Source organism: Durio zibethinus, chromosome 7 (genome assembly GCF_047325235.1).
Source record: "Durio zibethinus cultivar Kanyao isolate XHJ-2024 chromosome 7, ASM4732523v1, whole genome shotgun sequence".
NCBI classification, from domain to species: Eukaryota; Viridiplantae; Streptophyta; class Magnoliopsida; order Malvales; family Malvaceae; genus Durio; species Durio zibethinus.
Genome location: NC_143168.1, coordinates 17722768 through 17735915, shown reverse-complemented (window position 1 = coordinate 17735915; position 13148 = coordinate 17722768). Strand labels below are relative to the sequence as shown.

The window sequence follows — 13148 nt, the reverse complement described above, 5'->3', positions numbered from 1 at the left end:
GAAAAAAAAATCCATACTACCGCACAATAGGGTTCAACACTTTCAGTTTGGTCAATGAAATTTGTGTGATACGTTGCTAACTATTTAAACTTGAAGTGTATCTAATTGGAACAAAATTTATATTAAGTTTTTTAAAAATTTTAACAAAAATTTTAAATCAATAGATTAATAGAAATTAATATGAAAATCAATAATATATAAAAAGAAATTTGTTAAAAAAATTATTTATACTTTAAATGTATTCAATATTTATTCAATCATAAAAATTTTATTAATATTTTTATTAAAAATATTTATCTAAAAAATATATTAAAATTTATTAAAAAATTTTTAATTATGCACATTTAATTTATATAACAAGATATTTTAATTTATTTATTTTTATTTTTATTTTTATTTAATCATTTTTAACAAAAAAATTTCATCAACTTCATTTAAAAAATTTTATCCTAGTCTTTTCCTCTGCCTGAGTATTGTTCCCTCGATAAGAAGCAGAATGTTCTCCCTCTCTCCCTCTCATTTATCGGGATATTACCAACATTTTTATGTTATATATAAAATCAATATATCTACTGTTAAACTTAAGCTTATCAGAAATTTTTTTTTCACATCATCAATTTTGAGCCGATTAAAAACTTAATTGAAAGCTGGCTCTTAATTAGCCACGTAGTCTGACTTGCACTGCTACTTCTTTCACAACAAGTGGAAACAAGTGCACCTGTTGTATCATCTTACAATGATCGGATTTGTCGCCACCTAGATGTTGTGGACAGGCTCACGAATCTCATGGTTATGAAAGAACGGATTCAGCCTGCCACCATTATTGTCGTTGGGGATCCATTCTGGCAAGTCAAGTGTTCTTGAATCTCTTGCTGACATTAACCTTCCAATCTGGCAGAGCATATTTACCAGGGTGCCTTTCATAATGAGGCTGCAAAATCTCCAACTTCAGTTCCGGAGCTTTTTTTGGAGTTCAATGACAAAATTGTTTATACGGATGAAGATAACATTGCTAACGCTATAGTGACACTGACTGCCACTGATGACTGATGAGATTGCAGACCATGGTAAGGGAATCTCAAATAAAGCCAGGAAAAGTGAAGCAAGGTGATCTTGGAGAGGTTGAGGTTGGAAGATCGTGTTGAGAAAGGTGGTGGATTGCATGGCACTTCATTGGCTTTTCCGCGTTCGAAACCTGGTGAACAAATATGGAGAAACAAATCGTAAGCAAGTTGATGGGTCCCAATGGTGGTGGCGGTATTCAGCTGAAGCTGCGGGAATCAGCGGTTGTTGCAGAAGCTTAACAGGAGCAACAGCTTGCTCACGGAGTCAAGACACTACTATTTTTCTTGTTTCTGCTTTGAAGTTAAATTTTACCTTTTCTGTCTGATATTTCTATCTTAGTAGCAAAGTCATGTGTTGGCATAGCCTGGTAAAGCAATGAAAGTTTCTTTTAGCATGGTCAAACCATTTCTAGATTTCTTCCATTTATGTTGTTTTATCTCCAAAAGAAAAAAAAAATTAGTCTTTGATGCTACAGCAAAGGACAATTGCAAAAGGCATTCTTTAGGATATATTTTTTTTAATCTCATCCCGAAAAGAATATCAACATGCTTGCTTCTATAAATTGCATTTAAAGGTATATCAAAGTTTGATCACATCTAAGAGGAAAAAATTTACATAAATGTCATCACTCAGAAGAAAATTCGATCACTCAATGTCGGGATATGATACAGTTTAAAATACTGATAATATCATACATAGAACCAAAAAATAGAAAGGTAGAAATATTGTATGGCTCAAATTGGTACATCAGGTTCATTATGGAGCGATTTTGTCCCTGAAACTCATCCTTTAACTTCAGGTATCCAAGAGACAGAGTTGGCAGATTATAATTTATGAAAATTTTGATGCCAGAAAATTATGTGAATGCCATTTGCACATGCACAAAATGGTCACTTACATTTCGATGTCTTCCAGATCTGGAAGAGGGAAACGAAGGATTGCTGCAATACCAGTCAGCTGTGCCAATTCTGTATATGATGCAAAAATAAGTAAGGTGACTTCAGAATATAATAGAACAACAGAGGCCAAAAGCAGCAAACTAGTACTCACGTTCTCCTGACACGTGCATAGACGAAAAAATGTGAGCAGTGCCCCCTGAATCCTTTACTGAGTTGACCAAATTGACATACTTTTGCCTTGTAACTACATCAGAATTCCTGAATGCCAAGTCAACAAGAAAAAGTAAACTAAATCATATCAAGCCTCTACTCCAGAAATTTCAACCACAACAAACTGACAATAATCTGTGAGTGGATGGACGTGAGAGAGAGAGAGAGAGAGAGAGGTCCTAAGAATTGACAGAAAATATTGAATAATACTTCTAACCCTCTAAGTCACTAATAAGTTCCACAAAAGCTATCCAATGATAGAGGTAATGGTAAGTTAATTTCTTAAGCATATGCAAAGTAAAAGATTCAATACATTTTATCCCCTACTACGCTAGTAAAGACATATATCTTGATATGTACAGCAATTTCTCACGAAAACTTTGTACAATTATCCATCAGTGCTTGTTGAATACGCAACATGAAACATTTGTGATGCTTTCAGCAAGTAAATAAACTGAAATGTATAGCAATTTGAGGGGGAAAAAGCACTTGTGTGCTTCTAATCAATCTCACAGTTAATTTGAGAGAGCATTGGCAGAAAAACCACACGAGATGAAAATATACTTATGTGCTACCACATTTCATTTAATCTATACGACATTCCAAACATGTTGAGCTGATCATATGATATAAATAACAAACCTGAAGAGATCGTCTGTAACAAGAAGTGTTTGAACAGCCATTCGTTCATGGGCAATCTCCACATGTTTGGGTCCATAGCATGCACGAGCCGGATCCTTTATAACAAAACTCATCCAATTATAACACAAGAACATAGACAGAAAGAAGGCAACTAAGTTTTAAGAAAAGCAATCAGGCCAATGTTTATCTGGCCAGCACATCCCATTTCCCTCAACTAATTGATATGGGCAGACATTTAAGTTGTGTACAATTGCAGCCATGCGCATGTGTGTGCATGCATTCATGCGTGTCTGTTTGGTAACTATTGGTGACACCTTGAACATCCATTATGACTCGTTTGTGCTGCTTCTTGACCCAATATATTATCCTTTCATTTGTAACTTTTTAAACCCTAATAGATTACCTAATTTTCAATTCTAACTATCAAAGGAAAACAATCTATTTATTGCAATTATATATTGGTTGTTGTATGAACTTCCAGCAGCCAGTTCACTAACTTGCAGCTGCTTAATGGCCATCAAAAGGCCAAAACCACAAATTAACTCACAACCCATCATTAAGTCACTCTAGTCGCTGCTATCTGGCTCTGCTTCATAATTAACCCTCACTTTCACCATATATTAAAAGATGAACCACATTTTGACTTACATTCTCCTGAAGCCCAAAAATACAGATTAACATAAATCACAGTATTATTAAGTCTTTCTGACCACGATATATAACCAAAAATGTGGAAACACACACATACACACCCCCATACATTTCTAAGTTAGAACCTCACATTTGAAAGCATGCTGAAGAAATCCTTGAGAGCTCGGACCTGTTAGAATTGGGGAAATGGAGAAAAAAAAAACTGCTGTCAAAAGAAATAAGTAAACCAAGAAACAATCAGTGAGTAAAAATAAAATTCTTAGCCAAGTTCGGATTCTACAACACCTCTTGGGCTGCTTTGGTGTCCTTTATCATGTTCATGACATTTGGGGCATCCAAAACTTCTCTCAAACTATGCCTGTATCAAAATATAGTCAAGTTACACAAAGATCCAGAATGAAATAGCATCAGTTAAAAAAATTATCAGTGCATCCAATTCTAGTGTTCTTAATGCATAGACTAATATATTCTATGCCACATTTTTTAAAATAGTTACTCTATGCAATGTAAGCAGGTAGGGAAGAAAAGCAGAAATTGCAGTCCACTAAGAATACAATCCAAGGAAATTCTCAAGACAGAGAATATAGACATCCCAAAATAATGAAACTGTTCTCAAGGCAGAATATAGACATCCCAAAATAATGAAACTGTTAGCTGCATAAACATGGAGCCCCTAGATACAGTCTTTCAGATGAGAGGCAAATTTCCTTCGTGCATTACAGTTGGCAGAGTAAAAACTAAAGGTGAAAGCAAACATACTTATATCCAGAGCTTGTGTGAACAAGAATTATTCGCGACTTATTCTCAATAATTGGTCTTAGTTGTCTTCTTTCTGCCTCCAACAAAAGATGACGATGAAATTGGTCCTGAAACAGATGAAAGAAAAAACAATGATAACAAAGCCAAATGTAACACATATCGTGTAAAAAGATGAATGCTGTAAACTTCTTTCCATGAGTTGCTGCCTAAGGAAAACTAAAACAATCATAATAGCAAAGCAATCAGAAATAAAATAAATAAATAACACAAGGTTTTGTCCCAGACCTTAGTGAAACCAGGACTTGCAATAACAGCACAGCGAACAACATTGAAATCAATATGTTTGAGGAAAGCCTATAACAAATGCACAAAAACCACTTAGGAGCCACATAAACTCACTTAATATCTAATAAACCAGAGAAATTACAACTCAAGTATAACTGACCTGTAGAACATTCTCAAAGAACTTCTTCAAAGCCTGTAGCGAAATCAACAATTACACAAATTAACAAGATAGAGAACAGAATCCGGTTCTCGTTATATGCTCTCAGTTTCAAAGGTAAATGGCTTTCTAAATCAGAAATAAATTCCAAATTAAGAAAAATAATAATAATAAGAGAAATACATACTGACTCATAACCGGCAATGGCAGGTCCATGCTTGCGAGGAATTGAAGTTTCAATACGTGAACGAGTACTTGTCACACTTTTGTACATGCCAGAGTAATACTAAAGTTAAAATTTTTTACACCATTACATGCTAAAGAAATTAACATTTGGAAGTCAAATATGCAAGTAGTAGACAGGAACTGGATCAAGGAGACATTGTGTTGTATCATATTCCCATGAATAATACTTTGAAATGAATGATTTCAACCAATATGAAGGTTCATGTATTTCCTAAATCTGCAACCAATGATTTCAGTTTGAAAGGAAGAAAAAAGAATAAAAGGAATAAAACCCTTGCAACCAATAAATTTTACTTCCAGCAAGGACTCATCACTTGCTCCCAACATTCTTCAACTCTTATTCCAAAAGTTTTTGCCAACAACTTACATTGTCACTTAACAAAAACTTAAAAAGAAAAATATACCTAATGACCCCATCTTTCTTGGAAGTAATGCTACAAAGCGGCATTTGAACTGTTGTCAAATCCACACTAATACAAACCTGAAAAGAAACTCATGTTCTTCTCCTCAAATGACTTCTCTAACCAACCCAGATCCCCTAAACTAAGCCAAAAGAATGAATGCACATATTCTAGGCTTCTACTGCTAAAAAATTATTTCCAAGTATCAAGGGCAAATTTGTTGATTTTTTTTGTTTAAACCTATAAGTGCTGAATGCTGAATAATTCCAGCTTTTCAAGAACCCTAAATGAAAATACCACCTAATTCAATTCCGACATGTGTAGGCAAATAACTTCAACCAAGACAAATTCAAGTATCCTAGCAATTGGCAATCACACCAGCAACTTTCCCACTATTTCTTTTCTAAAACACTTGTTTCACCATGAAAGGAAAATCGCCCAATTTCCAGAGCTTTCTATGTCATTTTTCTCTTTCCTAAAATTTGCGTCTGGACAAGGACGAAAGAGTTGTGGCTTTAGCTTTTGAAGTTTAAAAGCTCATGAATTTCGAGAATTGTAGAGTCCAAATCCATAATGGAAAGTTTAATGAAAGCTTTTTGTTTTTCTTTCAATATTTTGGTGGTTATGATAGCAATGACAGTGGCTTAGAATTAGCTACAAAATCAATCTTAATTCCACTTGAATTTGGGATTTTTTAATGGTCTCCCCTACAGTTATTATTGCTTCTTTGGTTACATTATTTTATGCATGTACAACCATATTCTGGGAAGTAATGTTTCCTAGCAATAAATGCTAAAAATGCTAAATGGTACATCACAGTTCAAAACTGTCCAAAACATAAAACGTTACATTCCAGCACAGAAACAATGCAGAATGGACAACCTTAATTCTGGCACTGACACCCATTCAAAGCAGACCAACCATATGCAATTCTTTTCTGGGGTTTTGGCCCATAATCATTCATTGTGTCCATACTTACTGATATTCTTCGCTATGGTGAATGTCATTCGGCATTTCCACATGATTTATACTTTTCAGAGCAAGAAACCGAGCATTGAATAAACAAGTGGGATCACAACGGATTAAATGATATTCCATCCCCCAGCCTTCAAACTTTCACTTGCTTATGGATACTAATTACTTTAGCATCCTTATCACTAAACAACTGAAACACCACAAAACCATCCCACAGATGTCAAACCCCTTTTTAAATGATTTTTTGAACATTAAATTATAGACTCTACAGATGTCATCCATCCAACAAACTAAACAGTGATTTCCAGACTTTATAACAATCACCTTACCGAGTACCTAAAATCGAGTTACTAAATTCATACTTCAAGTTAGTCACACATACCTTTTACCAACAAGCAAAATATTTGCTAGCCCTTCTTGCATTAATACCACAGCTAGATCGGCACTTGCACCAGGATCTGAAATATGATAAATATTAGTTACAAAGTTAAATCATATTTGTTAAAAACCTTTCAAATACAAAAATGATGTAACCAGAATTAGCATTACTCAAGTTAAGACACAGAGGACAAATTACAGAGCAAAATGAAGACACAAAAGGAGTAAGAAGAGAAATATCAAACCCTTAATCAATGATTTAGAAGAGAAAGACAGATAGACAAATAGACAAATAGACAGTAGGAATGCTATCATATTAAAATTTTTTGGTTAAAGTCTGAATTTGGTCCCTCTATATTTCAATTCTGCAGCTTTGGTCCCTCTACCAGAATTTTAATGGATTTAATTCCTATACTTTTATTAAAATGTAATTTAAGAACAACTGATAACAAAAAGAAAGATTTACAGGTAAATCAGGCCATGAGCCTTTTTTATTGATTACACGATATGCCAAGCTGAACTTTTTGACCACATGGTGCACATTAGTACCAAAAAAATTATTTTAATAAAAAATACAAAAATTTTTTTTTTATAATTCTAAGATATTAATTATTATTTAATTAAAATAGAATATGATGTTTTTAGACTGATATGTGCTGTGTAGCCAAACAATTGTCCCACCTCAGGATGTCAGGTCATCATCAATCTGCCATGTCATCCAAGTTTGATATTTTGACATTGTTATCAATTGTCCTTAAATCAACTTTTAATAAAATTGCAGGGACTAAAGTCATTAAAATTTCTGTAGAAGGACTAAAACTATCAAATTGAGATAGTAGAAGGACTAAATTCAAACTTCGATCACAATTTTTTTGTCATCAAAATTATTCACCTTTATCACAGCAATGACATAAACAACAGAATCCTTAAGCATAAAACAGCATCTATATAATATGCATCAGATGCCCATGCACATAATGAATACAATTTAAGGCATAAGAAAAGACTACGCAACAATGGTAGCTGCCTACATAAGCTATCCGGGACAATATACCCTTCATCTTATACATGTAAACCAAAATCTGTCTTATATAATATCACCTCATAATCATCTCTTTCAACAATATTCAGTATTGGCACAACAAAAATCTATGTTTAATGATGTGAACAGAAAAACAAAAATAAATGATCCAGCTACAAGAAAAGATTAAAGAAACAGTGAAAAAAAAAAAAAAAAGAGGAAGAGATGTAATGCGAGTAAATGAAGGCCAAAATAGAGAACTAGTAGATAGAGTATTTTCAAATTTCAATTTCCAAAAATCAATTTTAATTTGAAAAAATAAGAAGTATTTATAGCACCAGCATTACACTAGTTGATAGAGTATTTTCAAATTTCAATTTCCAAAAATCAATTAAAAAATAAAGTATTTATAGCACCAGCATTACACTATGTCAAATTTTATTAGCATCCAACATGAAACAAATCAGTGAGAGATCTCCCCAGTCTTGACTATAAAGCCACCACAAAACCCAAACTTAACTGATACATGATAACAACTCTAAAGCGCCCTATGTATATGAAAGACTATCAACTGAAACAAACGGCCCACCATGTGAATAACAAATAGGGAAACAAGAAACAATTAAGAAATAACAAATGAAGCAACAACCAACTAAAGCACCCTATGTATATGAAAGACTATCAACTGAAACAAACGGCCCACCATGTGAATAACAAATAGGGAAACAAGAAACAATTAAGAAATAACAAATGAAGCAACAACCAACCTAGGTGATGACATGGTGATAAAATGCTAAGACCCAGCTTAAAACCAATCACCACTAAATGAAGGAATTAGACCAAAATATGAGGCCATTACAAACCACCAACTTAACTGATGTAAGATACACCGGTATAGCAAATAAAGAAAACCTTCAAACAACTCTAATAATGAACACTTTGACCTTAGCTGCGAAGCTGAGATCCTTCCCCTTTCTTATTTCAATCAACAATTTAACCGTAAAGTGCAGATATGAACCAGCTAACATTTCTTTCATTCAACCCTAGATAACACTGCTCAGAAACCCTAAACAAGATCACAGCAATTTGCTATCAACAAAGAAGAAACAATGAAATCTGCTTTAAGGATAATAACAAATGTCAGATGCTTTCGTTTTGGAGTTGTACAGACAATTTGATAAGTCAGACTACATACCAGAGGCCTGTTGGAGTACATCTAATGCCAATGAGTCCCATATTTCCTAAAATATGAGGAAATTTCCAAAAGTCAGTGAGATTATCAAATATTTTGAGAGAGAGAGAGAGAAGACAATAAACTTTAAGGAGAAACAAAACTTGAAAAACTAGTAATATATAACAGCAATAAGACTAATAAGATAAACCAAAAGCTCTGAACAACATAATCCAAGCAACCAGCTAATGTCATGGGTAAACATATTCCAAGTAATCAATATGTCTCACATCCATCAATTCCAAAAGATGAAGGCTGTTCAGAAGGCTATAAAAGAAAGAACGGCTATGATGAATATAAACTAGAAGTGTACTCAGTATTTAGTGTTGCAATCAGGATAGGGTAGAATCATTCTTAAGATTTCTCGATGTTTTCTATTGTTGGTTATGGTACATTCCACATTCGCTCACTATCTGTTGCAGCATAGAGCACGGTTGTAACTTGAGTAAAACTAGATAACTGAGTCCTTTCCTGTTCTAGTTAGTTTTTAACTATCGGTTTCAGTAAGCTATTGTAATTTTCAAACGTAAGTCCATGCCAGTAGTAGCCTACGCATAGCTTAGGATAATGTAGGTATGATTGCTTATGTGCCTTGACATCTTTGTTTGCCCTCTTTTGGTATATTTGATCCCCTAACAATTAGATTTAGTTCAGCAGGTTTGCCTCTTCGTTACCAAGCACCTACAGCCCTAAAAATCAAATCTTTTTCAATACCCTTCAGCACTCATACAGTCCACTATCCCTAAACAATAAAATAATAACAAAATAATGTTGAGCATAAAAGATCCTGCATCCATCATACTCCTTTGATGTTAGAGGGCCTTTATTAGTGGTCCAAGAGTGGGTGATAATCAAGTTTGGCAGCTTCTACTGTTGAAACAGAAATCTGTGGGACTATGATCAGTAAAAGGCAACACAATTCCTCACTCTTTGAATTAAATAATGGACTTTTGTATTGGAAAATTTTAACAGCTATTCAGTTACAAACCTTTTTTATGAAAACAATTACCAGTAACAACACATACACACTCAAGTTGAAAAGAGAGGTCAACCATCATATGTAAACTAGACGCCAAACTCCAAAGGCCTAGACCACATAATCCTGTTGCTGACAGATTTTAGACAAGAAGACCAAGATTAGAGGCTGACGTAGGATTCATCCTTTTCCTTATTCCTTCACCCAACAAAAGCACCTTTAGAAGCTATAAATCTATATCTATTTTTCCAACTCTATTGTACCCAAATAGCCCTAGATACTACCCCCAGAACAGTCGTTTACTTGACCTCTATGTTAAAAGGCTACTTAAGCCACATAGACACAAAATACAAAGGAGAGAGCAAATAAAATAGGGATACTATCACATACAAAAGAGTATATATTTACAACCACATCTCTTATAAACAAAACTGGAAAGCAAGCTGAGATGTGTCACTGTTATCATTAGCTGCTCCTCGTTATGTATTTAATCTACATAAACTTTTAAGATAAGTGCTTCTATCTCTTTCAGCTATTCTCTTACAAATATTCTTGGTGATCTCCCTGCCTCCTTTTTAACACACACACCCAGAGACAGAGAGACACCTCTTCCACTAGTCACAAACCTCATTAAATTCTGTAACATGGCGTATCTCAAAAAAGCAAAAACATGTAGAAAGTAAACAAATTGAGTAACATTTATACCATATCAAAGATTTTTTACTATATGGAAAAATGAAAGATATGTGCACAGATGAAGGGCAATAAGTAGAGCAAGATTCATAACTATCAACAATAGAAGCTTGCCTAGAGAATTAGGAGAAGATAACTAAAAGCATATGGTGTTTGTTGGCATGAATATAGCACCCAAAGCAAGTGGGCAAACAAGAAAAGATACACTGTTATAGATTATTCTAAAAAGGATAGCTACCTTTCTCAATACAAAAGGTCGATGAAGCTCAAGTTCTAGAGTATGGAATGCTCCTATCTGCAACAAGACAATAATGCCTTTAAAAGCCACAAACTAATCTACAAAATCGGACAAAATCCTATATGCACCTACCTTAACATGTTCATTCTCCAAGATGTTCTTTCCCCTTATACGCAAGACAGACCCTTCTTTGTCATAATCTATAGCCTAAAGAAACATGACATAATATCAGAGCACTAATCTTCATACATGAAAGCAGTTTCAAAAAAAATTCTTGTTTGAACGATTTAAACTAAATCATTAACCACAGAATTAAGAATCTGTTAAAACATATTGCCAGTTCAAACAACCGAGCAAAACTATCAATTGGCTGTGTTAAACAATCATGCCTCGACTTTTATTTCCAACTTCAGGGTAACACGCTCTGCATCTCTTCCACCGGCTGTCTCCCTTAGAACTTTCCTGTTATAGAATATGCATAAAACTAATAAGATTTTATATCAAGAAACTTATAAACATCAAACTTCAAATTTTACACACTACAAATACAATTGCAATTATAAGTTATGAACTAGCATGAGAAACAAAAAGGGTAATTGCTACAGGAAGAAGGATTTTTTTTTTATAATTTTCATCAACGTTAAAAAACATCATACTAACAGCTAATAATAATATTAAAAACAGAAGAAGAATAAGAAATTTAAACTATTTATACAAAAAAAAAACTCTACAAAACCCTTAGTTACCCTATCCTTAACCATAAAAAGCAGCTAAATTCTATATATAAAAAAGTATATTACTACAAAATAATAAAAAAAAAATACTTATTTAAAATATTGAGGAAAAAACCTGACGGTTCGAGCCATAACGCTATCTCCAGCAGCTATCAAATTGTAAACAAACCAGAGATCATCTGAATCCACTGGTATCATCTGCAATCAACAATTTTTCATTAAAAGAAAAGCTCAATTTCAACCAAAAAAAAAAGAACTTTTTTACCTTGACGCTGCCAGGGCCGTTGGGAACTAGGTCTCGCCGTACGACTTTCATGATTTTCACCACAAAATCTGCTTTTTTTTTTTTTAATTCTCTTTGAAATTGATATTAAGTTATGCGAAAGCGAACTCGTAAGAATATAAACACGACAAGGGCATAGCAAAAAAATCAGATTTTTAATAAATATATGAATTATGAATAATATAGTACATTAGTTTTTTTAAGTTTTATAATTTTTTATATTTAAGATTTGTCAAAATTTAATATTAATTAAAAAATAACTCGATTAGATTGTAATAGTATTATAATAATTTTAATCAATTATAATAAAAAAATATTTTAATAATTATAATAAAAAAATATTATAATAATTTTAGTTAATTATATAAAAAAAAATATTAAAGTCAATTTGAATTCGTATAATTCAATTATCAAATAATTAAAAAAATATATTATGATTATTTATAAGAAAATTTATTTTATATTATTGTATGATATTAAAATGTAAAACAATTAAAAAGATATTTTCATAATTATACGAAAGAGTATTATAATAATTTTGATCAATTCTAATATGAAAAATATTTTTGTAATTATCATTAGAGAGGTATTATATGAAACAAACAAAATGAGGTTTTTTGTAATTATGATTAAAATGTATTATAATAATTTTAATAATTAATTATATGAGGGCATTTTAAGTAATTATGATTGTAAGAATATTATAATAATTTTGATAAAAGAGTATTTTAATAAGAGTGAGACTATTTATACCTTCACTTACTCTATTCACACTCGATTACTATTAACACCAATCCTTCTTTTGTTTACACTTTAAACTAAAACATTAATTTACTGAAAAGCTCAAGTACCTCACAACTTTCTTTTTTTATTTTTATCGAAAATCCTAAACTCTTTAGGAATTAAACCCAAAATCAGGCCCCAATCACCCATTTAATATTAGATAGTTTAAAATTATAGGTAAATCATTTATTTTTTTTTTGTTTAATTTTGTATTTAGTTTCAAAATATTTAAAATTTTAAATTTATGGGTGCAATTCGGGATAGTGATTCGAGCATTTCAAAAATGACTTTTTGAAAATTATTGAAAGTTTTCGGAAATGGATGTTTGAAAATTTCTTCAACGTATCAAAAATTCATTTATGGAATTCTTCAATAGTTTTCAACAGTTTTGGAAACCTTTGAAAAAATTTTGGCAATATATTTTCGAAATTTCTCAATAGATTCCGAATATTCATTTTCAGAATCTTTTAAAAACTTTCAAAAATGAATTTCCAGTATATAATAACCTTCGGCCACCAATA

The 13148-nt window shown here is 32.4% G+C and overlaps 1 protein-coding gene across 5 annotated transcripts; it reads right to left on the bottom strand.

Moving 5' to 3' along the window:
• Positions 1–551: 551 nt before the first annotated feature.
• Positions 552–12012, bottom strand: LOC111276871 (protein PELOTA 1-like). Of its 5 annotated transcripts, none has more exons than XM_089763693.1 (17): positions 11827–12012; positions 11677–11759; positions 11217–11289; positions 10960–11034; positions 10828–10884; positions 8885–8930; positions 6673–6748; positions 4856–4931; positions 4672–4704; positions 4512–4580; positions 4227–4333; positions 3753–3825; positions 3598–3636; positions 2817–2911; positions 2116–2222; positions 1964–2033; positions 552–1195 (listed from the first exon to the last, which is right to left on the bottom strand). In XM_089763693.1, exons 1-17 carry the CDS (start codon positions 11875–11877, stop codon positions 1171–1173), a joined length of 1155 nt encoding a protein of 384 aa, XP_089619819.1. In that variant the 5' UTR covers positions 11878–12012; the 3' UTR covers positions 552–1170. The 5 variants fall into 5 exon arrangements, with proteins under 5 accessions (XP_089619819.1, XP_022718525.1, XP_022718524.1 ...); XM_022862789.2 differs by lacking the exon at positions 552–1195 and adding an exon at positions 1264–1429; XM_089763694.1 differs by lacking the exon at positions 552–1195 and adding an exon at positions 1601–1840.
• Between the last annotated feature and the right edge of the window lie 1136 nt (positions 12013–13148).